Source organism: Nelumbo lutea, chromosome 8 (assembly GCF_056320005.1).
Source record: "Nelumbo lutea isolate HS-2025 chromosome 8, American lotus-T2T, whole genome shotgun sequence".
In the NCBI taxonomy this organism is placed as follows: domain Eukaryota; kingdom Viridiplantae; phylum Streptophyta; class Magnoliopsida; order Proteales; family Nelumbonaceae; genus Nelumbo; species Nelumbo lutea.
This window is the reverse complement of record NC_142691.1, coordinates 11,533,322-11,556,490: the sequence shown is the minus strand read 5'-3', so window position 1 is coordinate 11,556,490 and position 23,169 is coordinate 11,533,322. Positions and strand designations below refer to the sequence as shown.

Genomic DNA, 23,169 nt, shown 5'->3' with positions numbered 1-23,169 from the left:
ATATTTTAATGAATTTAACCGATTAAATTCTTACACTTGAATCATTTTTGGCCATGTCAGATGACTTTCAAAGAGCCATGTTTTGTCACGATTCTAGAAGGGTTTATCATATTCGGAACCACTCCTAAATCATGTCCAACTCAAACACAAAAACTTTGTTCTTGTTTTACTTTTCAAGTTAGGTTTTTTTATTCTTTTTCTTCGTTCTCTTCTTACGATCAACACCAATCTTTTTTATTTTCATTATGTTTTTCTTCACGTCATACCTTTCATAGTGGTGGAAGTAATTCTATTTTTGAGAGAGAAAAACAAAGGCAGAAGGACACCAATCAGGTAAATTGTTTCACCATCTCCTTTCTTCCTTTTCTATTCCGAACCCAATTTAAATTTTGTTGTTTTTCTCACTAAAAACAAGGGATGGAAAGACGCTATTTTGGACGAAACTACTTTGTAGGGGCAGAACTACTTTGATTCATTGCCCAAACAGGTAAAACTCCTTCTCAGTCTCCATTCTTCTTCCTATATTCCAAACCTCGTTTAAAATTCATTGTTTTTTTTTTTTTTGACTAAAAATAGGTGTGGGAAAATGCTATTTTGGACTAAAAAGAGACGTTATTTTGGACTAAAAATAGGGGCAGAAGGAGACCAGGCGTGATTAGTACATTTTGCTCATGATTTTGTTTTTATTTCATGCTTTTGAATTGAATTTGTGGTGTGAACACTATAAGTGTGATTAACAAGAAAAAACTTTAAAAAGAAAACCCAAAAAATGAGAAAATATTATGTTGCAAAAAAAAAGCCCATTTTTTACTAATCGGGCAAAGAAGGCGAAGATAAACGGGTCAGTGCGACCCGTTTTCAATAACAAGTATAGGTCGAGTATCAACCCATTTCTAACCGATTTGTTTTAATTACCGTGTTATACACGATTGCCAGATTTACCATGTTACACACATTTACCTAATAATAATAATTTTATTATTTTAAGTAATTTGTAATTTTGTTATTTAAAATAAATAATTACACACGACTACCTAAATTGAAGATGAAGGGGGCCTATGCAATAATTATTTTTTAAAATAAATAATTTAAAATAATTATTTTAAAACAAATAAATAAATAATTACACAGTTTGGTTTTTAGGTTTTTTATATTTAAAACTATAAACAATTACACCGTTATTTAAAATAAATAATTACACATGATTTGGATTTTAGGTTTTTTATATTTAAAAAATATAAATAATTACACTTCTATTTAAAATAAATAATTACACACAATTACCTTAATAATTTATAGTTTTGTTTTTAATTATTGTAACCTTCATAAAAAAATTTTGATTAATATTTTGAATAATTTATGGTCACCTTCACCATTTATAACCTTAATAAATAAATAATTTTTAAAATAAATAATTAGAAATATTTCTGAAAATATGATAATTTCCAAAAATTAATGGAAATAGCATAAAATTACCAATAATTAAGAAAAGTCACAATTACCAAAAATTATCCAAAATATTACCAAATATGAAATAACATTATTAATCAAATTATTGTTAAACTATTGTATACTTATTTTATAATAAATTCACAATAAAAATACGATAATTAATAGAAATAGATAATATGATAACCAAGAATTATCCTCTCCCCCACTTTTTATCCATATCTATCTAAACAAAGTTTGAATTTGAATTTTTTATTTTTTAATTTCATGTCATTTTGAAACAATCAATGACATACTCTCCTTCCCCATAAATAATTACCTAAAATCTCTCTCTCTCTCTCTCTCTCTCTCTCTCTCTCTCTCACACACACACACACACACACACACACACACACACACTCGTTCTCATTAACCTAAGTAATATTCTCTCCTAAAATTTCTCCTAAACTACCTGCCCCCTATCCCACTTTCTCCTAAATTATCTATAATTCCTATTTATCTTCTAAATTATCTCTAACTCCTATTTCTCTCCAAAATTATCTCTAATTCCTATTTATCCTCTCCCCCACTTTTTATTTACACATATCTAAAGAAAGTGAATTAAAAATTTTAAGAATTACTTAAATATTCTAACAACATTATATGATAAATTTAAAATATTTATTACAAACACAAAAAAATAATTCTAATAGATTTAATAATATTCGTGTTATTAATAATTTTATATTTTTACAAAATTCATGACAGAATTATGTAGTAACAATATAAATTATGATCTTTCAAATTATTCAATTTAAATGTTATTCAAATAAAAATTTAACATTAAAAAAATAAAATATTATTTCAATAATTCAATAACTAAATATCTTAAATAAGAAAATATTAAAAATAGCTAAATAATTATATAACAAAATATTTAATATCATGTAACATCTTTAAAATAAATAAAACTCAAATAACAAAAAGTTTTAAATATTTTACATATTATTTACAATTTTAAATAACTAAATAATTTAAATAACAAAATATTTAACATAACTAGATTTTAAATAGTAAAATAACGAAATTATGTAATATATTTAAAATAATTATAACATAATATTGAAATTAATAATAATTGTGATATTTTCAGATATTTATTTTCAATTTTTTTCATGCCTAAATATGGTGGGCCCATTTAATTATTGGTATTTTGATTTACCCTATTTCTCATGCCTAAAAAAAATAGAGAAAGTATTTTCTATGTCTAGGTAATTCAATCAAATCAAAAAGCACATGAAGTTTCTTGATTTCTGGAGGATGGTTTTGCCCATCCTATTTGTTAGATAATTGATCCCGCTCATAAATTTTGTATTTCAATTTTGCCCTAAGTAGATTTTACATTAAATACCACATACATACCATTAACAGTATTATAATTTATATTCCTCTTGAATTTTGTATTAGAACTGTTCTTAAAAGTATAGAGCAATAATTTCTCTTATCCATGACTTCTCTCCACCTCCCACTATATTTTGGTACTGCTAGGGGTGCAAGTCGGGTAACCAATTTGAAGAATTTACATTGCATTGAACCTGGGCTTTTAGGCCGGGCCCATTAAAATTTTAACAAAATCCCAACCCAAACCCATCCAAGTTGGGATCCTAGGTGCTTCTCACTTATATTTCATTCATCCGATGGCATGGTGGCATGAGAGGAATAGCCTGATAATGATGAAATTCCTATGATGTCAGTTTTCAATCTAGCTATATAATTGATATCTTTACTAAAAATTAAACACAGATTTGAACAATCCCATACTATTAATAGGGTTTGAACCAAGACAAACAAGTTTTGTCCTTTAGGCTCAGTTTAGGAGTACAAATACAAATATATAGTGCAAAACCTTGTATTTTTTATTATTTTCTATGTATTTGTATTGTTCTCTTTCCAAACTTAGCCTTAATAGGTCCCATGTCTCGAGAGCGAAGAAAATCAAGAATTGAAGTTTTTTTTTTTTTTTCTTGTCTTGTTTTCTTTCTTGGGCAATTCTATGGTACCTAAAAGGTAGAGTACCTAAAAGAGCTTCCACAATAAGAATCCCTAGCCCCTAGGTGAATTTGAGTAAAATATCAGTTGATTGGTTGTCAATTTGTTTTGTATTAGGCACAAAGAATGTTATATGCACGCCTCAGCAAAAATAGCAGAGAATATTTGATATCAATATTTTCTAGCACCATTTTTCTTACAAATCTTATTTGCATTAACTATATTCTTCACATAATGTGTCAACACAACAGAATCAAAAGTGAAAAGACTATTTTGTCTTGCTCAACTTATGATACATTGTAACCTCCTCGCCCCTCCCCCAACTCTTTTCCTTTTTACAATCCCCCCTTTTTTTACATAAAACTATTTGATTTTCTGAATGGTGAATAGATGGTACCAACTCAATAGTTCTCTTTCAAAAATAATGAAGATTTTACATAAATTTACATGTATTGAGCCAACCATTGTTTGCACATATCAAGCACTGGCAGTGCATTTGCGTGTAATGCCTGCAATACCACAGAAAGAGAAGAGACATTTCTAAATGGACTTCACAAAATAACTTTATTGAAAAAAACTCATGTCAAAGAAATGTTTCTTCTCTTATAATACAGAAGAAATATAGTAAAGGTTATTCAGCAAGACAATATAAGGCTTACACAAAAGAAAAAACTAAAATTCATTTCAAGGATTAAAGATAATAACCAAACATAAAAGGTTCTAACTTATATCCCTTCCCCCACGAGAGAGCTGCAGACAAAATGATTAGGAAGTTTTGTAACCGAAACCTTTTCCGGTAGCTTATCTAAATTTCTGAAATCTATAGTCTACAGCTAATCTGAAACATCATCAGATACATATTCTTTCACAAAACTTCAATTCTTGGGGATAGTATTCATTGCATAACATGATAACACATAGCAGGCGCAAGTAGATTAATCTAGATCAGTAGGAACTGATGGTATAAAAAGATGTTAGATTCATATATTGTAATACCTATGGTAACCATATGCCTTAAAAAGGATGAGAAGAGAAAATAAACATACCTGATGTGCTACGTACTGAACATCAGCCACACTTCCACTTCGAGAAGCAATTTGGAAAGCACTTTTTAGACGGCCACATACAACACATGCCAAAACCTTCCTGCACAGGCAAGTCTAGATAATGAAACATGATTCGAAATACCACAGTGAGATAGCATGAAATAAAAGGGCATACAATCTACTCAACTCAACTCATTCAACCCCAACTATTTGAGTTGGCTACATGAGTTCTGTCCTGCCATTGAGCTCTATTGAGAGCCATGCTTTCGGTCAAATTATAATTCCTTAAATAAATTTTTACCACTTCATACCTCGTTTCCTTTGATCTTCCTTTGCTCTTTCAGAGCCTTCTATTTGCACCAATTCACGTCTTACCAGTGCAGGCATTAGTTGTTTATGCATATAGAAAACCATTTCAGGTCAATTTTCCCTCATCTTTTCAGTAATTGGAGCTACTTATAACTCCTCTCTAATGTGTTTATTTTTTATTCTATCCATTCTAGTCTTGCTGTTCATCCATCTCAATATCATCATCTCAGTTAGGCTCATTTTTTGCATATCATATTTCTTGATTGCTCAGCACTCCGTCTCATATGGTGATGCCAATCTAATTATTTGAAAAAAAAAAGATGGCTTTGGGAACCATAGTGACACAAAAAATGCTACACTACGCTCTCCATGTGTATGACCTACAGACTATCAATTTAGAGTTCTATGCCAGCAGCCTTCCAATTGGCAGCAAAACCCAAAAATTAGATTGGTTGTGGCATATTAGGATAGAAGCATTAAATTTACAGCTATGACTTTGAAAAAAATACATGTATAATTGATAATTCTGAGAGAACCAATTATATTTGGTATCTTTTTCCTTTGAATAGGTTTTCATTTTTAGCAGAAGCAGAAAAAGATAATTCGCATCTCTATTGTTCTTTCTAACATCTCTTATGTTCGAAGGAGCAATCAAAGTAGAATATTATTTTTGTCCAAGATACATAAATAATATCACTGCAAAACTTACGAGGCACTATAGATGGACACAGAATGGTTTACCATTGCTCTAGAATGTAGAAAAAGTTAAAATTAGGTCATGTTTTGCAAAACTTAAAATGCCTCCATATGTTATTGCTGATAAATATCCGATTTATGGCTGCTCAACTTGATATAGTAGGATAATACACACCAGAACCGCCACTCAAGTTATACAACCATACTCAGATCAGATGGCCATAGGGACTCTGACTGGGCTTAACTATGTTTGCTTCAGCTTTTAGGGAATGAGATTGGGATAACCACAGAGATTAAGGAACTTTGAGGTGGAAGGGAATTCTTGGGATATAACATGTTAAAGGGAAAATAATTTGATTATTTTTAATAATTGATTTTTTTAGTACAATGGTTTTAGGAAACATATTAACGACTCATTACAACATATATGGATAAAGGGCAGAGAGAATTAGGTTCGTGTTAGAGGGGGAGTGTGGAAGGAGATGACATAAGGCAGGAGGATAGAGGCATAAAGGGAATGGGGTAGATTAGCCACATCATCTTAAAAAGATACATACTGAATTCCAAGCACATAAATTCAAGAGGAAAGCTTTCATGCTAACAGGCTCCAACAAGTAACAGTAGATTAGCCACCAGTAACTAAGATATAAGATGAACAAATTTTGCCTAAACTTTCATGCTAAATGCTTTCATCTCACTTAGATTTGGCTATACATGTAAAATTTTCCAACAACAGTAACAAATGGCATTATTACCTGTGACTGCTGATTAGCATGTCTATGAGACGGTCAGGGCGTTCTTTGTGTTTGTTGGCATACACATTAATTGCTGCTCCCAACACCTAATTATTCCACAGTTGCACAAAGTTATAAAATTTCAAAAAGCAATAGAATATAATATAATAGGATTACCATCACAAATACAAAAAGAAATCATTCCCATTGTTATATGGAGCTTGCAGAATAAAAAGTCAACAAAATTAATATGTGACAAATGGAGGAAATTGTTTGATGATGATCTTGATATGTGGAATATATTAGATGTTGGTGAAACCATAAAGGAGTATTTAAGTCATTGCAAAGAAGTTGATCATGATCCTTTTTGGTCTGTCCTTAGCTCCTCTAGCCCCTTCAACTTGTAGCAGATAACTTCTTATTGGTGCTGCAGATCGTCATTTTTGCACCTGCCAAAATCATCTTAGTCTACTTTCCCTTTATTTATCAAATATTGCAGCTACTCCTAGGTTCCTTTGAATAACTTCATATTTGCTACTATCCCCTCTAGTTTTCTTACTCATATGTCTCAACATTTGCATGTTTGTTACACTCATATTTTGGGCATTTTGTTGACCACCCAACACCCTACTTCAAGCAACAAAGCTGGTCTTTTACCTGTTTTATAAAAATTTCCTTTTAGCCTATGGCTCAGTTTGGGAAGAGTGCAAATACAAATATGTTCACTGCAAAACCTTGTATATGGTATTTCTCAACCTTGTATTTGCACTCTTCCCAAACTGAGCCCAAGTGGTATTCTCTAATCACATAAGACTCTAGATGCACCTATCCATTTTGCCCATGATGCTCTGATTCCATAGGTGGCTTCCTCCTTAATTTCTCCTTTGCTATGGATTATTGAACCAAGGTAATGGAAGAAGTCACATTGCAATATCTCATTGGTCTCTAATCCTAAGTGTACCCTGATTTCCTCTCCCATTGTTATTAGGACCTCCTCCTACATATGTTTAGTCAATTCATCCATGGCTAGCATGTAAATAAATAGGGGCCAAGTGCTAAGCCTTGGTGAAGCAATATTACTTAAATATGGCAAGGACAAGGCTTGAGAAGATATCAGATATGAAATTTACACTAAAAACAGTTTGCAACCCATTATTGACTCAACTGATTGAATTGCTGACCTGTAATGGAGTTAAAGGTAGGCCCATTCCCCAAGCCCAACTAAATATAAAAACTGTTGACTTTAGTAAAAAACCATTGACTTGGGTGGTTAAACAATAAACCATTCAAACCGTTCACAAGTCGTGGTTTAAATAAATGTTGAATATCACCATTATTATTTATTAAGTTATAATAATCGTCATATAAAATATCAAAGATATTTAAAAAAAAGAAATAATAAAGAGAAGGCATATTGAGAAAGGAGAGGAGATTGAGAGAGATTCACAGAGGGAGGGGAAATAGATAGAGAACCAATGATGTGATGATTCTAATGGTACAGCTGCATGGGAGGAAGAAGAGGAGAGGAGAGAAGAGAGAGAGACTGCTTACTAGTGGTGGTGACAAGTATAAGTCACCCCTCCTTTCTTCTTCTTGGTCTCTCTTTATTTTTCTGATTTTATAAGGAAAGACATTTACAACTATATTTGTCAAGGCAACACCTAGGCAACAAGGTGCCCATGGAAGGTCACCTCACTTAAGTACCTAGCTATTTTGTCATGGATATTTTTTATACTCTTTACATTTTGAGATTATAATAGTAAAACAGACATTGTGAACTAAATTAGTGTGGGTTTATATACTAGTTTCTTTTTATTATTTTCTTATTTGTTAGGTTCAATCAACACATATTGGTTTATGCTGTGTTTAACCCTTGAAGACTGCAAAACCAGAACTGATAAGCAAGGAAGAATTTAAAATTTTGTCAAATGGTCCAATTAACACATTTGCCCTTTCTTTTCTTCTTTTCTTGGACAACAACATGGGCATAACACCTTTTTCTGATCAGCAAATAAAAACGTTAAATTAATTAAAAGTTATTGTGAAAGTACAATGCAAGTCATCTTTTTTTTTTTTCTTGAGAGAAGTATAAAATGTATTAACTGAGAAAAAAGTGTACAAGTATAGTCCTCTAGACAGTAGTATTTTATACAAAAAACTCCTTTAAGGACCCCTAAAAAAATTTACAGTAAAAAAAGTGGACGAGAAATCATCAGGACTGAAGCATGAAAGAGTTTACATCCAAGTTCTCAACATGCCAACCACCAAGTTGATAACCGCCTCCTCTGCACTCGATTTCTGTTAAAAAATTCTACTATTCCTTTTGTTGAGTTGTGGGCCGATTTTATTTGTTTTTATTTACATAACTTAGTTAGGTAGTTGTTGGGCCTTAGGCCCATTAGTTTATGTTTAAGTTAAGTGCGGCTTTTCAGCTTCTTACAAGTAGCCGACTTACTAAAGGCATACTTGTACTTGTGGACTCTTTATTTATGAGTATATAATCTAATGAAATGGGCGGCCAGATTTGATTTTGGCTTCTCCTCCATTCTCTTCTATCTCTCTTCTCTTTCTTTCTAGTAGAAACCTTTTCTTCGCTTCTTTCTTTTACAGATTTTAAATCAAAACAGGTTATCAAAACTTTTCTACTTGGTATCTGAGTTATGGAGGGCTGTGGAGTTGAAAACAAACTTGGAAGTGAAATGGGACAAGGGGGAGGAGGCGCTAGAAACCTCTTCGGGGCTGGGACCATCACTACAGTCAAGTTAGATGGTACAAACTACTTAGAGTGGTCACAATCTGCAAAGATGGCCATTGGTTACCAGGCAGGGAGATAAATCTGTTGATATTTACTTTTCAGCCCTCAAAACCTTATGGCAGGAGATAGATCATTTGGAGACTGTGGTTTGAGAAAGTAGCAAAGATGCAACAACTTATCAGAAGCTTGTAGAGAAGAATAGAGTTTGAGTTTCTAGCTGGACCTAACCCTAAGTATGACATTGCATGGCAGCATATTCTTTCCAGAAATAGTATTACTCTCTCTCAAGCATATGCTTTTGTGCCTAGAGAGGAGAGTAGGAGGAATGTGATGATGAGGAACCCAGGCCTTGAGCAGTTAGCCATGGTTAGCACAGTGAAGCCTAAGCCAAGTGGAGACAAGGCTGGAAATGAACCTAGGAAGGAGGACAAGAAGGATCTGATCTATGACTACTATAAAAAGTCTAAAACATACTAGAGATACCTACTGGAAACGTTACCCACACCTTGTGCCTAGCCGACTCATAAACAAAATGGGAAATGTGAATATGTTAGTGACTGGTGACTTATCAGGACCCCCTACTACAACTTCCCTAGAGTCTGTTGCAGTAGTTGCAGTGATGGCCGAATTGGAGAGATATGGACAGTTTTTGAATCAGAGGGATACAGTCAGTTCCAACCCATTATCAAGCGGACAACAGGGTGCAGGTGGATCAGGAGGTAACCATTCTACTATTTTTCACATACAACTAGTTCACATGCCACTGCAAACTATGTTTCCACTAAAGGTAAAGAGGAACCTCCTTGGATTATAGACTCAAGAGCCTCTGAACATATGACCAACATTTCAACAATTTTCTCCTCATACCACCTCTGCTATGGTAGAGATAGAGTCTTCGCAGTTAATGGATCACATGTTCCCATTGTTGGGAAAGGGTTTGTCAAGATAACTGATACCATTACCCTACCCTCTGTCCTTCATGTCCCTAGACCAAGCACTAACCTTTTATCTGTTAGTAGCTTGACAAAGAATTTGAATTGATTAGTGATTTTTTCTCCCAGTCATTGTGCTTTACAGGATCTGAAATAAAAGAGGACGATTGGGAATGGTCGTGAGGTGAATAGAATCTATCTTCTTGATGCGCTTCATAGTCATCAGAGTCATCATGTCAACAGGGGTATTGAGTCAGAGTCAGTGGGTCAGGTTATGCTTTGGCATAATTGGTTAAGGCATTTGTCTTTTGCTTCTTTGCATTTCTTGTTTCCGAAGTTGTTTGAGTCTGTTAGTTTGTGTAGTTTGGAGTGTGAAGGTTGTCAGCTTGGAAAGCATTGTAGACATTCCTTTAAAGCAAGTAATAAAAGATGTTCTTCTGCTTTTAATATTGTTCATACTGATGTATGGGGACCATATCATGTTTCCTCTATTGGTGGCTATCAGTATTTTCTTCTATTTATGGATGATTGCTCTCGATATTCTTGGCCATATTTGATGAGATCTTGTGATGAGGTACCATCTTTGGTTCGACAGTTTCATCAGATGGTTCTGATGCAGTTTGGGGTGTGAGTGAAATTGTTTAGATTAGACAATGCCAAAGAATATTTTTTAAAAAACCTGGCATCATACCTATTGGAGCATGGAGTAATCCATCAAAGCAGTTGTTCATACACTCCACAATAGAATGGTGTAGCAAAAAGGAAGAACAAACATATTGCGGAAGTTGCAAGAAGCATGATGTTGAGCTCTACTGTTCCAGTTCGCTTTTGGGGTGATGCAATTCTTACAACAGTTTTCTTGATTAATTGGGTGCCTTCTTGTGTTCTTGGATATAGCACTCCGTTCAACCTTCTTTTTCCTGAGGGGGAGATGTTCCATATTCCTCTAAGGGTGTTTGGATGTGTATGCTTTGTCCATGTTCTTGGTCCTCACGACTTAAAGCTGGACCCTAAGGCGAAGAAGTGTGTCTTCCTTGGGTATGCAGGAAATAAGAAGGGGTATTGTTGCTATGACCCGGTCTCTGGGAGTTGGTATGTTACTATGGATGTCACCTTTTTTGAGTCCACATCTTTTTTTCGTAGAGGGTTCTTCTCAGGGGGAGTATTTTGGGGAAGGAAGTGAGCAATCTATACCACATCCGGTTCCAGACCCTTTGTCCACTCCAGTGTCCGACCCACCTATTTCACCCACTTCACCACCTCCATTGCGTCTTGTTTCTCAAGGTTTTACATGACAGCACCTATGACTGCATAAGGAGGCTGATTCCACAACAGAGGAACCCACATCACTCTCTATTGGCTCATTGGAGATTCTAGGTTCGACTGACACTGACCCATATATGCCCCTTGCTTCCTCTGATGGTTTAGTTCCTATTGATACTACTACCCTTGCTCCTAACCCCATTGCAAATGACCTTGATCTTCCTATTGCACTCAGAAAAAAGAAGAGAAAGTGTACTGTTCATTGCATCTCACACTATCTTTCCTACAGTGGATTATCCCCTTCCTACCGAACCTTCCTTTCCTCCCTCAACTTCGTGTCTATACCCAAGGGTGTTAGTGAGGCTCTCTCCAAACCTTTGTGGAAGGCAGCTATGCAGGAGGAAATGAAAACTTTGATTAAGAATCAGATGTAAGAGATTGTGGATCTACCAGAAGGCAAGGAGACAATTGGATGCAGATGGGTTTATACAGTGAAATACAAGGCTGATGGGAGTATAGAAAAGTATAAGGCGAGACTGGTTGCAAAAGGGTACACTCAGACTTATGGCATAGATTACTTGGAAACTTTTGCACCAGTGGCAAAGATGAGCTTAGTCTGGATTCTTCTATCACTAGCAACTACATACTCTTGGCCACTCTTCCAACTTCATGTGAAGAATGCTTTTCTCAAGGGGGATTTGCAAGAGGAAGTGTATATGAATCTTTCAGTTGGTTTCTACAATGATGTGGAAAAGGGAAAGGTATGTAGGTTGAAGAAGTCTTTATATGGTTTAAAGCAATCACCCAGAGCTTGGTTTGATAGGTTTAGAAGTGCATTGGTTGTATTTGGCTATACTCAAACTCAATCTGATCACACACTGTTTGTGAAGAGGAGGGGGTCACTGGTGTTAGTTTTGATAGTGTATGTGGATAACATTGTAAGTTATAGGAAATGATTTGAGTGAGATTGATACCTTGAAGAAGAATCAACACAAAGAGTTTGAAACTAAGGATCTTGGGGAGCTGAAGTACTTTTTAGGCATTGAGGTGGCAAGGTCCAAACATGGGATCTTTATCTCATAGAGAAAGTGTTCTAGATCTACTACAAGAGACCGGGAAACTTGGGGCAAAGGAAGCTGATACACCTATTGATTAGAACCACAAGATAAATGCTTCAGAAGGTGAACTAGTGAAGGATGTTGGGAGGTATCAGAGATTAGTGGGGCAGTTGCTATACTGATGTATGGCACGACCAAACATCTCTTATGTAGTGAGTGTGGTGAGTCAATACATGCATGCCCCACGAGTTCAACATTGTGAGACTACTGATAGGATACTTTCCTATTTTAAGGGACACCCAAGTAGAGGCATATTGTTTGTTGACCATGGACAATTGAAGTTAGAGGCTTACACAGATGCTGATTGGGCAGGATGTCTAGATGACAAGAGATCTAGATCAGGAGTTTGCACTAATGTTGGAGGTAATCTAGTTTCATGGAAGAGTAAGAAATAGACAGTTGTGGCAAGGTCTAGAGCAGAAGTTGAATACAGAGCCATGGCACATGGTGTTTCCGAGCTCCTCTAGATCCATTCCTTGTTAGGGGAGATTGGGATTGAGGCAGAAGAACCTATGATGCTATACTGTGACAATCAAGCAGCAATTAACATTGCCCACAACCCAGTTCAACATGATAGGACGAATCACATTGAAGTAGACAGACATTTTATAAGGGAAAGGGTAACCTCTGGAGAAGTTTGATTGCCATATGTTGCATCTGACTTGCAGCTTGCTGATGTTCTTACAAAAGGTGGTGTAAAAAACAAGCTAGAGAATGATCTACACAAGTTGGGAATGTGACATTTATTCCCAACTTGAGGGGGAGTGGTGAGTTGTGGGCCGATTTTATTTACATACCTTAGTTAAGTAATTGTTGGGCCTTAGGCCCATTAGTTTATGTTTAAGTGTGACTTTTCAGCTTCTTACAAGTAGCCGACTTACTAAGGGCATACTTGTACTTGTACATTCTTTATTTATGAGTATATAATCTAATGAAAGGGGCAGCCAGATTTAATTTTGGCTTCTCCTCCATAAATCCCCCTGCAGCTCTGATAACCACATTACAACAATACTGAACTGAATCCAATACTAAGTAAATATGTGAAATAGGCATTACTTGGTCCCAATCATCCTCATCAATTGTGCCTTTGATATTTCTCAAAAATTCTGTCAACTGACCACCTTTCTTCCTCTCGGCAAGTGACGCTGCAACTCCAGCATAGATATCAACAGCTGTAAAAGCGCCCAAAAAAACAGTTGAGAGATACAAGAAGACTAAGAAATACATAAAAATGAATTTAACCATAAAAGACATGAAAAAATTGATCCAAAAAACTAGAATGTGAAAAAAACCGGCAAATCAAAGAAAAAATCATGAAAAATTACATACCAGGAAGATTAAATTCATATACTACTTGGAAAGCCAAGTCAAAGTTCTTTTCAGCAAGAGTCTCTGCAATCTCACATCTTCTCCTGTGGTAGTTGGAGATAGACAAAGGAAATCCTTAAGATGGAAATTAATACATACACACACATATAGTGAAGTGTATCAGACACAAAATAATTGCATTGTAGGTTTCATAGTCAAACAGAAGCTTCTCTACCAATGGAATGAAAGCAATTCAGCTAATCTATACAGCGAAAATTAAGTAATTAAAACACCAGATAATGACTTTAAAAAGGAAAAGTTGATGTAGATCAATTTTGGACAGATATTCAGATGCTCTACATAGTGCATGACGATGGTGTGAAATGCTTCAGATGGTAGTCAAAGAATACAGAACACAGAAATATGACTCTTAAATAGAAAAGAGTTGACTCCAAGGTCAATTTTGGACAGCACAGAAACCCGTTGCAAGGCTAGATGATTGTGGTGTAAACTGCTTCAGATTGTACAGTTGAGTTAAAACAAACCTGAAAGTGTCAGGATCATTTGGATTTCCAAAAAGAGAATGCTTCCACTGTGGTCCCTCTGCAACATTGTAAGCTTTCACAACATCCACCTACATAGTTTTCAAGAATGTTAATAAAAAGAATAAATGAGGAGCATATAAAACTCCAGGTAGGTCACAAAGATGTCATGGTCCTGAATTTGAGGTACTTCAAGGAATATGAACAGGGTGTGCAGTTTAAATCCTTGTAATGTTAATACATTGAAACAATATTTTTAAAGCTGAGATACTAACAGAAGTATTCTTTGGTTAGGGTATATAAAAATGTGAAGCATGTTATGATAAAAAATCAAGACCGCAGATGCAGAACCACTGTTGTTTTGTCAATTCCTTCAATTATGTAACTGATGTACTACAAACCGATTTCTTAAAGTTATCTAATAGTCAGACTTTGTTGTGACTTGTGATCCACAATTGACAAAAAACCTTTAGTTTGCAGAAAGTATCTGACCAATGGCACCATTAAATTGGGTAGTTTGTATATATAACCATCAAAATATAAAAATGGTTAATAAACAATATTTTTAAAACTAAACTGGCCTTTGAACTGCAAGAGCTGGCAATTCATGGTTCAAATATTCAATCATCCAGTTTAGTTATCAGCATGAAGTCATTAATGTAGATAATCAAACTGAAAATAAAAAGAGAAAAAAAAAGTTATCTGAAGTTGGATCTTTGCCTGACTACCTTCAATACTTCAACCATGTGGAGGATGGATGACCAATACAAACTGTATATTGAATAGGGTAGGGAACCTTTAAAATGATAATTTCCCCAATGCTCATTAGGTATACAAAACCATATGCCACCTTGTATTCACCTTTAAAATGTAACCTCAGTATGTCACACAGGTTCCCGCCCCGCCCCAACTCCCACCCCATTATATATTAAATATAATCAAATATATAATATTGTTTATGCTATAGGTATCAAAATATATTAAAACCTTTTTTTAATTAAAAAAATTTCCCTTATTTTAAGTAAATCTATTTCTAAAAAACTTTTAATTTAAAAATTTGGGGGATTTGGGTCCCCAACGGGTAACCCGTCTCTATCAGGGATCAGGGATGGAGGGTCATTTTATCCCTGACAAGGATCGGGGTTGGGGACAGGGAGTATGGATTATTAGACATTCTTTATATGTGTTACTGACAGTTTATAGAGTGTCATGACAAAGATGTCTATCAGATTGAGACTGGTAAGGAAGGTAGACAATAGAAGGAAAATAATTTCATGAAGAAATTACATGGTCATTAATCAACTTAGTGAAATAACGACTAACAAACTAGATACGACATTTCAAAGTGGATAAGTATATTTTATAGTTTCTCTTTAACAACATACAAGTATACATGATTATAGTGAAATAACCCTTCTCTGTGTGTGTGTGCATGCACATGATTATAAAAAGTTTTTCTACTAAAAGCACCTCTTTCTTGCAAGATCACATACCTGGATTTTTACACGAGCAGATAACTTGACAAGCCCCTCTTCAGTGAGCTTTTCTGAGGCACTTTTTCCTCGGACACCCTTAGGGATAAGCTTAGTGGATTCCCCTGCCTTGTGCCGTGCTGACAACCCTTCTTCAAAATGCATCTAATGAAGAAAGAGATAATAAGCTAATAGGAATGCCACAAGTAAAACACAGCAACTGAAACATACACCAATTAATAAAAAGCACATTGGTAATTCTTATGGCAGAATCATCACCTCCCCCCTCCCTCCCCTCCAAAAAGAGGATATGATCATGTAAGCATAAACTTTCTTGCAGATATGTCAAAAGCTTATGATTTTTATGAAAGCAGAAGTTTACTCAATAAGAATACATTTAGATTTGGATGGCTTGGTTAAATAATTGTTATGCAGAGATGTATAAGAATGGGGGCCTTTTGGACACATCCCATTTTGGTAAAGGGAGCAAACTCCTAATTAGTAGTCAGAAAGTACATGTAGAGGCATTCATAGTAGAGATAAAGGGGAGGGTTAGTTGTCATTTTCCTAGTATCTTTGCTATACTTTGCTGTACTCTACTTATATTGGCTATAGACTATTTGTATCTTAAGTACAGAATAGTCCTTTTATCTTTTAATATAAAAGGTCATCTTTCTAGGTGTGGGGGTCAGTTTTGACACACCCGAACAGCTCTTTCTCGTTACCTTTTTTTTTTTCCTCGACCTAACTCTAGTATCAGAGCAGTCATCAGTTTTGACAGATATGGTATCAGAGCAGGTCATGACCTGACCTATTTTCCTTGTTTTTGAAATGCATATTGGTGTAAACACTCCACTGTGTCTGTGTTCACTTCTGCTGCTCATGGAACTTTTCTAGAGTTGTTATGATCAGCCCTAATCTGCTAAACATTGAAGCTGCGCAACCACTGAAGAATATTCTCTGGTTTCTTTCTCTCCAGTTGCTGTATTCTTTGAAGTTTCTTGCTGCTAGTATCACCTAGGCTACATCAACCAATCTCTACTGTGCTTGGTTTGGGTTTGTCCTAAGAAGGTTTCGATCCTTATCTTCGAGCGGAAACATGCTGTTGTCCTCTTGTTAGTTTCTTTCCCGGACTATTATAGGAGCTCGCTTTGGAGTGGATTAAATAAGTTTCCAAGAAGATTTTGATTCTTCTCTTGGATCATCTACTCCTTTTAGTCCCTCAACTCTCTATTTAGTCTTATCAATCAAGTTGGGCATCCCCCATTCTCTCTTATTATCTCTACCTTTGTTAGTCGACTATTATTTTAACAGTCAATCAGTTTTGTTAACAGTTGACCAGTATCTATTAACAGACTACTAGTTCTATGGGTGACATCCTCCTCAATCTCTCCCTTGATATGAATTATTGAACCAAGGTACTGGAAAATGTTACATTGAGTTACCTCTTCGTCTCCAATCCTTAAGTGTACTCTGATTTGCACTCTTATTATTATTAAATTTACATGACATATATTTATATTTTAGTCCTACCAATTTTAAAGCCTCCTGCTTCTAAGGCACATGTCCATAAACATAACTTTGCATTTAATCCTACATTAGTTTCATCAATTAAAACAATGTCATCGGAAAATGACATGCACCATGGGACCTCCTCCTAAATATACTTAGTTAATTTCATTATGATCAAAGCAAATAAATAAGGGCCAAGTGTTGGACCTTAGTTGAATTAAATTAATTTTATATTTATTTTCAAAAAAAATATTTAGACATGAGTCTTAGTTGAATTGAATTAATTTTACATATGCATATGGAGCTTCTCACCCATAGAAGTCGAGCAGGATGGACAAAATGGAGGGGTGCATCTAGAAACTTATGTGATAGGTCAAATACTCAATATGACTTAAATTAAAAGGAAAATTCTATAAAACAGTTGTAAGGCCAGCTACATTGTATTGAGCATAGTGTTGGGCAGTCAAGAAACAATATGTCCAAAAGATGAGTGTGGCAGAATGCATATGCTGAGATGGATGAGTGGAAAATCAGAAATGAAATCATGCATAGGAACTTAGGAGTAGCCCCAATAGGTGAAAAAAATTACGGAAAGTAGAATAAGATGGTTTAGCCACATGCATAAAAGAACATCAACATCACCCTTAAGGTGATTTGTTATAAGTTGAAGGGGGTAGAAGGGCAAGGGGTAAAAAAACATGGGTAGTAGTAGTGACAATGCACATGGCATTAAATAGAATGGACTGGTGAAACATGATTCATGTAGCCAACCCCATATGGTTGGGATAAGGCTTGGATGATGATGATGATGCGTGCATACATACCAATATTACTAGACTTATATTAATTGGATAAAATTGAGATGGAAATTCTAAACAGATCTGATTTTTGAGATCCAAATTCAGTTTAATTGAATTTTGAACTAGGACTGAGATAATTGGGTACTGTTTACAGCATGGATACTTTTGTCAAATTTAATGAAGCTTTTACCATTTACAATTAAAATATACTGTTTAGATATTTTTATAAGTGTTCATTCTATAAAACATATAAACCAGTAGGCATTCATTCAGTAACTGGTATCACATCATGCATTGTGTCTAATATGGGTACGCTTAGCATGTAAATTTATCTAGGTTATTTCCTTCTGAAAGAACATACCTTGGCATTCTCCAAATGCCTTATAGCTTCCTCTTGGAAAGATGAGTTCATAAATAATTGGATACAGCAGAGCCCAGCAGCTACATGGTCTTTCTTGATTACCTGAACCAATGAGGTAGGTGTAAGTATGCTAAAGGGAAAAAGTCCTAAAATCTGAAATAAGGAAGATTATCGTTCAAAAAGAAAATGAAATTAGGAAGATTATTGTGGTGAAAAATTGGAAAAAAAAACAAAACAGTTAAATTTGCTGAGATCAGAAACAACAAATTAGTGATACTTCTATAGCCATAGATACACAACAGATTGTGCATGTTGGACAGATTATTATCCACACATCCAAGAAAAAAAAGAAAGAAAAAAGCCATTTAATCTTCAGATTTTTCCATATACAGCCCTGTTGACAAAAATAGTACTACCATGCACCTGTATGCAGGTAATAAATTGTGCATGTTGGTAAGTTGTTGAATGATGTCCATGCATACTAAACTGTATGGAAATATTTAAGTCAACCATTTACAGAAAAAATAGTCAATTGTTCATGATTTATGTTTGAGGCAATGCAATCATATCGGACAATGATCCATATTAGCTAAACTCTTAGGAACATTCTTTTGTTACACAAAAATCGAGTTAACACATAAGAAACTTGGTTACTTCTCCATATCACTGATCAGTACAAGAAAAACAAATATGTGGGCATTTTATAGTTCTTTTATGATAAAAATATATAACAATGGCAAGTATATACAACTTTCTCTTTAGTGCTACTGAAAAGCATTCAATCTATTGAAACAAATCATCCAACCCCATTGATCCCTGTCAGTTCTTTTAGGTTGTGATATAATTCTAAGTTTCTAACATAAAATTCCTGCACTACTACTGTAATGTCAACCATACCATGGAAACACTTGGTACTATAGCTTTCAATATCAATTATCAACGAGATTTGGAAAAACCTCCCCATTTTGCTTGGGGTCATACAAAATATTCCAAGAATCTTTCTTCCCTTGTATCTTCAATAGATTGCTAATACTTGGGGATATTTCAAAATTTGTTGGTATATTACATATTGAGGATTTAAAATTTTAGAATATCATCAAAGCTTTCAGATTTTCATTGAAATCATTGAGCTTTTTAAGAAACTTTTCATGAAAAAACAAATGGCGATTCTTTTATTGGATAATTGGCTTACTACTATAAATGTGATTCACTTACTAAATCATTGAGCTTTTGGGCCTTTCCTCCTTATCTATCGAGGGTGACTCAGCTAAAACAATAAAGTGGTTACAACAGAAGACTGGAGGTCCCTGGAAGCTTGCACATCTACTGACTGAAGCTAGACACATTTTAAATTCCCTGAATGTGAAGCTAGCTTGGATCCCTAGGGAACTGAACACTGTAGCTGACAGCCTAGCCAAATCTGGAGCCTACAGAGCTAATTTGTTTTCTGATGTTTCCTTGCCTGTGTAACTCTGTTCCTGCCTTCTAAGGGCTTGTATTTGTTATCTTTTCTCAGTTACTAAGTCAGCATAGTTCAAATTTAAAAAATAAAAAGCAACTAGAAAAAGAGGACTCTCAATCTAATCAAAACATATCAATATTATGCAGAGGAAAAAGGGAGGCCAAGTGCCCTTGATCCAATGCTCATGTGGACCTCCTTGTCCTCTCCTTTTTCCCACATGCAGTTTATTTATTTTTAAATTAAAAATACAAAAGTGTAATAAAACCTTCTTGATTCTTAATTTTCCAATAAAATCCTTCTTCTCTCTCTCTCTCTCTCTCTCTCTCTCTCTCTTCAATAGCCAGCGTTTGTAACCTCATATCTCCCCCACTAAATTCATTTTTCTCTCCACTTAAATCTTTTTTGATCCCTCTTAACTCTCTCTAATAAAGTAGGGGTATAAGTTGGATGGATTGGACTTGGATCAAGGGACAACCCAATCCCAAACTTAAACACAAAACTCAAACCTGAACCCAGACCAATGTCGAAGCCCAAGCTTGCAACCTAAACCCCAAATAAGCTCAAACAAACACAACTTGGGATGGGCTTGGGTGAGTTGTTGAGATCATGGTTTAAAATGTTCCTATTTCCCTAATATTTCCATGACATATATCCACTTCCATGGGTAGTGACACAAAATTTTAATTGAATCGACATATTCCCCAATGAACACCGGCAGCACTATGTGGAATAATACAAGAGAGAGTTTCCATGACATATTTCCATTTCCACTTCCATGGGTAGCAACATGAAACTTTAATGGAATCAACATATTCCCCAGTGAACAATACCAGCACTATGTGGAATACAATTAAAAAAGGAAACCCAATGCACGAGGCACCCACCAATGCTGGATCTAGGAGGGACAGATACACACAACCTTACCCCTGCACATACGGAGAGCTTGTTCCAAGATTTGAACCCGGTCACTCAGGTTGCAATGGAGTAACCCAATCGTTGCACCAAGGCCCACCCTCACTATGTGGAGTACAAGAGATAGTATTATAACATAAGTTGGTAATTGTAGATATGTGGAAAAACAATGTTGTTGCCTGCCTAACTTACATGATTACCACTTTGAGCTAACTCAATATTCATTTCAAACATGAAGTTAAATATTAGTTTTTATTTCTGTAATAGATTATTTGGTTAATCTATTGCAACCATTTACGATGGTTTTTCTGTAATAGATTTTTGTTTTACAATGCTTCTACCATGTCTATAATGTTTACAATATTTTCATACGATATTTCTGACATGTTTCTTATATTTGGATGACTGACATTTCCACTGACACCAACATTTTAAACCTTGGTTGAGATTTGATAGTATTCTCATCTCACTCATGTTTTGTACTTTCTATAAGAAACATGTCAGAAATGTCAGAAATATTATATGAAAATATTGTACAAATTATAGACATTGCAGAAACATTGTAAAACAAAAATCTATTACAGAAAATCCTTGGTTGAGATTTGATAGTATTCTCATCTCACTCATGTTTTGTATTTTCTATCATTTATGCTGGCTATATAGTAAAATTGGAGTACAACCACAATTGTAAAATAAAGTAAAGCTATATACGAGGAAGGAAATTTCTTCATTTTGTTTGGATTTTTGCTCAACTCTGCTAGTGTGAACTTGTCTTGCACCGCTGGTCCCAAGTCAGGATAAACGAGCATTGCATCAAGTTGGAAGCCAACACTAAAACTTTTGCCACTCTCATGAACATGATGATTGTTTGGATTTTTGCTTATTTAAAAAATAAATATTAGGTATTTTTCATCATTTATTTTGCTTCTTATATCTCACAATTAGTTAAACACTAACACAATTGTTAAATGATATTTTATGACATCTAAAAATACTAGAAGCAGCCCACATGCGATGCCTAGATTGGTGCCAAAGATAACTCATATTCTACAAGGGTGTGATTAGATTCAGTGTCCTAATAAAAAGGGAACTGAATTTGTTGTAAGTTTAAATAGGCCCACATTTTATTTTTTTATTTTTTTTAATTCAAAAAATCACAAAATTCAGAGGAGTCATAGAAAGGGTAGAGTTGTGACATTCAACAAAATCTGAGTTTCAATCCAAAAAGCTCTAGGCCCTACTGCCTTACCAGACTTAGATTTAGATCCAAATAAATACATAAATTATGATCCATATCTCATCCATTTTAATATATCCCAAACCAACATTTAACTCTTTATCCTACAACTGTCTCCATTCTAATTGGAATCAAATATTAACCAACCCACTTTTACTCAATTGACTTTATAAATAAAGTTAGCATGCAAATCAACGTTTCCAACCAATATTTGGTAGGCTGGCCAAACTGGTCAATACGCCACCTAGCTAGGTTTCTGGGTCCATTTATCCCTGGTCATTACAAAAATATGTTTTTTTATCAGCAAAGAAGAATTTTATTTGATATTAGATTTAAAATTTTACAACTTTGTGTATGGGATTCAAACTCCCACACTATTACATATTTCTGTCCCTCTTTACATTGCAGCCAAAACAATTGTTGCCTCAAAGCCCCTTGTTTAGCAAGATAATCGGCTAGTCCATTTACTCCTTTTGACCCATTTAAATTCAGCCTCTACCTCCCTCGACCTTTTCCACTTCCGTTATCACTTGTTTGAAAGTCCATGGAGTAGTTCTATTGTTTTTAGCCCAAGAGATGATCACCTTGGAGTCCCCTTCAACCTCAATATGCCTCATTCCTAGTTGCTTAGCTATCTTCAATCCTTGTAGCATTGCCATTAACTCAGCTTTTAGAGAGTTGCCCATGACGATAGGTCCAGAGAATAATGCTAATATTCTCCTATCATAATTTCTGATCACTCCCCCAATACCTGACAGTCCCGGATTTCCAAAAGAGCTTCCATCAAAATTCAGTTTGATTCTGTTACCATCTAGAGGTTTCCTTTCCATCCTTACTCTCTCTTTCACTCTTGAAGATTGTGCTACTTCTGTCCAGGATCTTATAATGTCCATGACTGAGAACTCTTGAAAAATATGCAAAGATAGTATTTAACTTCAATTGTGTCAATTACCTCCTCAATTGTTCTACTCTTGTCCAGGAATATTCTGTTATTCCTTCCCAAATCACCCAACAAATAGCTGCCTTTGTAGCTTTCCACATAACCTTCCCTCTTTTCTTTAGTTGCATAAAAAAATCTCGGTTGAAAAGTCCCACCACATTTTGCGGGGAAACCCACCTGCAGCCAAAGAGAAAGCAAAAGAATTCCCAAATGTGATGCACAAAGGAACAAGATAATAATAGATGTTCAAGGTCTCACCACTTTCCTTACAAAGGCAACACATGTGAGGAGAA

The 23,169-nt window shown here is 34.9% G+C and overlaps 1 protein-coding gene across 3 annotated transcripts in view; it reads right to left on the bottom strand.

The window, feature by feature from the left end:
• Nucleotides 1-3,667: 3,667 nt before the first annotated feature.
• The window catches only part of LOC148842720 (zinc finger FYVE domain protein), a 154,659-nt gene continuing 135,157 nt past the window's right edge, over nt 3,668-23,169 (bottom strand). For 2 of the 3 annotated variants that reach the window (XM_088959033.1, XM_088959034.1), the window contains exons 29-36: nt 18,326-18,427; nt 15,674-15,817; nt 14,184-14,272; nt 13,660-13,742; nt 13,387-13,502; nt 6,284-6,369; nt 4,524-4,623; nt 3,668-3,986 (exon numbers count right to left, since the gene is read on the bottom strand). In XM_088959033.1, the coding sequence (XP_088815159.1) occupies nt 3,921-3,986; nt 4,524-4,623; nt 6,284-6,369; nt 13,387-13,502; nt 13,660-13,742; nt 14,184-14,272; nt 15,674-15,817; nt 18,326-18,427 (786 nt within the window). In that variant the 3' untranslated portion in view covers nt 3,668-3,920. The remainder of the gene's footprint in view (nt 3,987-4,523; nt 4,624-6,283; nt 6,370-13,386; nt 13,503-13,659; nt 13,743-14,183; nt 14,273-15,673; nt 15,818-18,325; nt 18,428-23,169) is intronic. The other variant, XR_016103586.1, reaches the window with a different exon arrangement.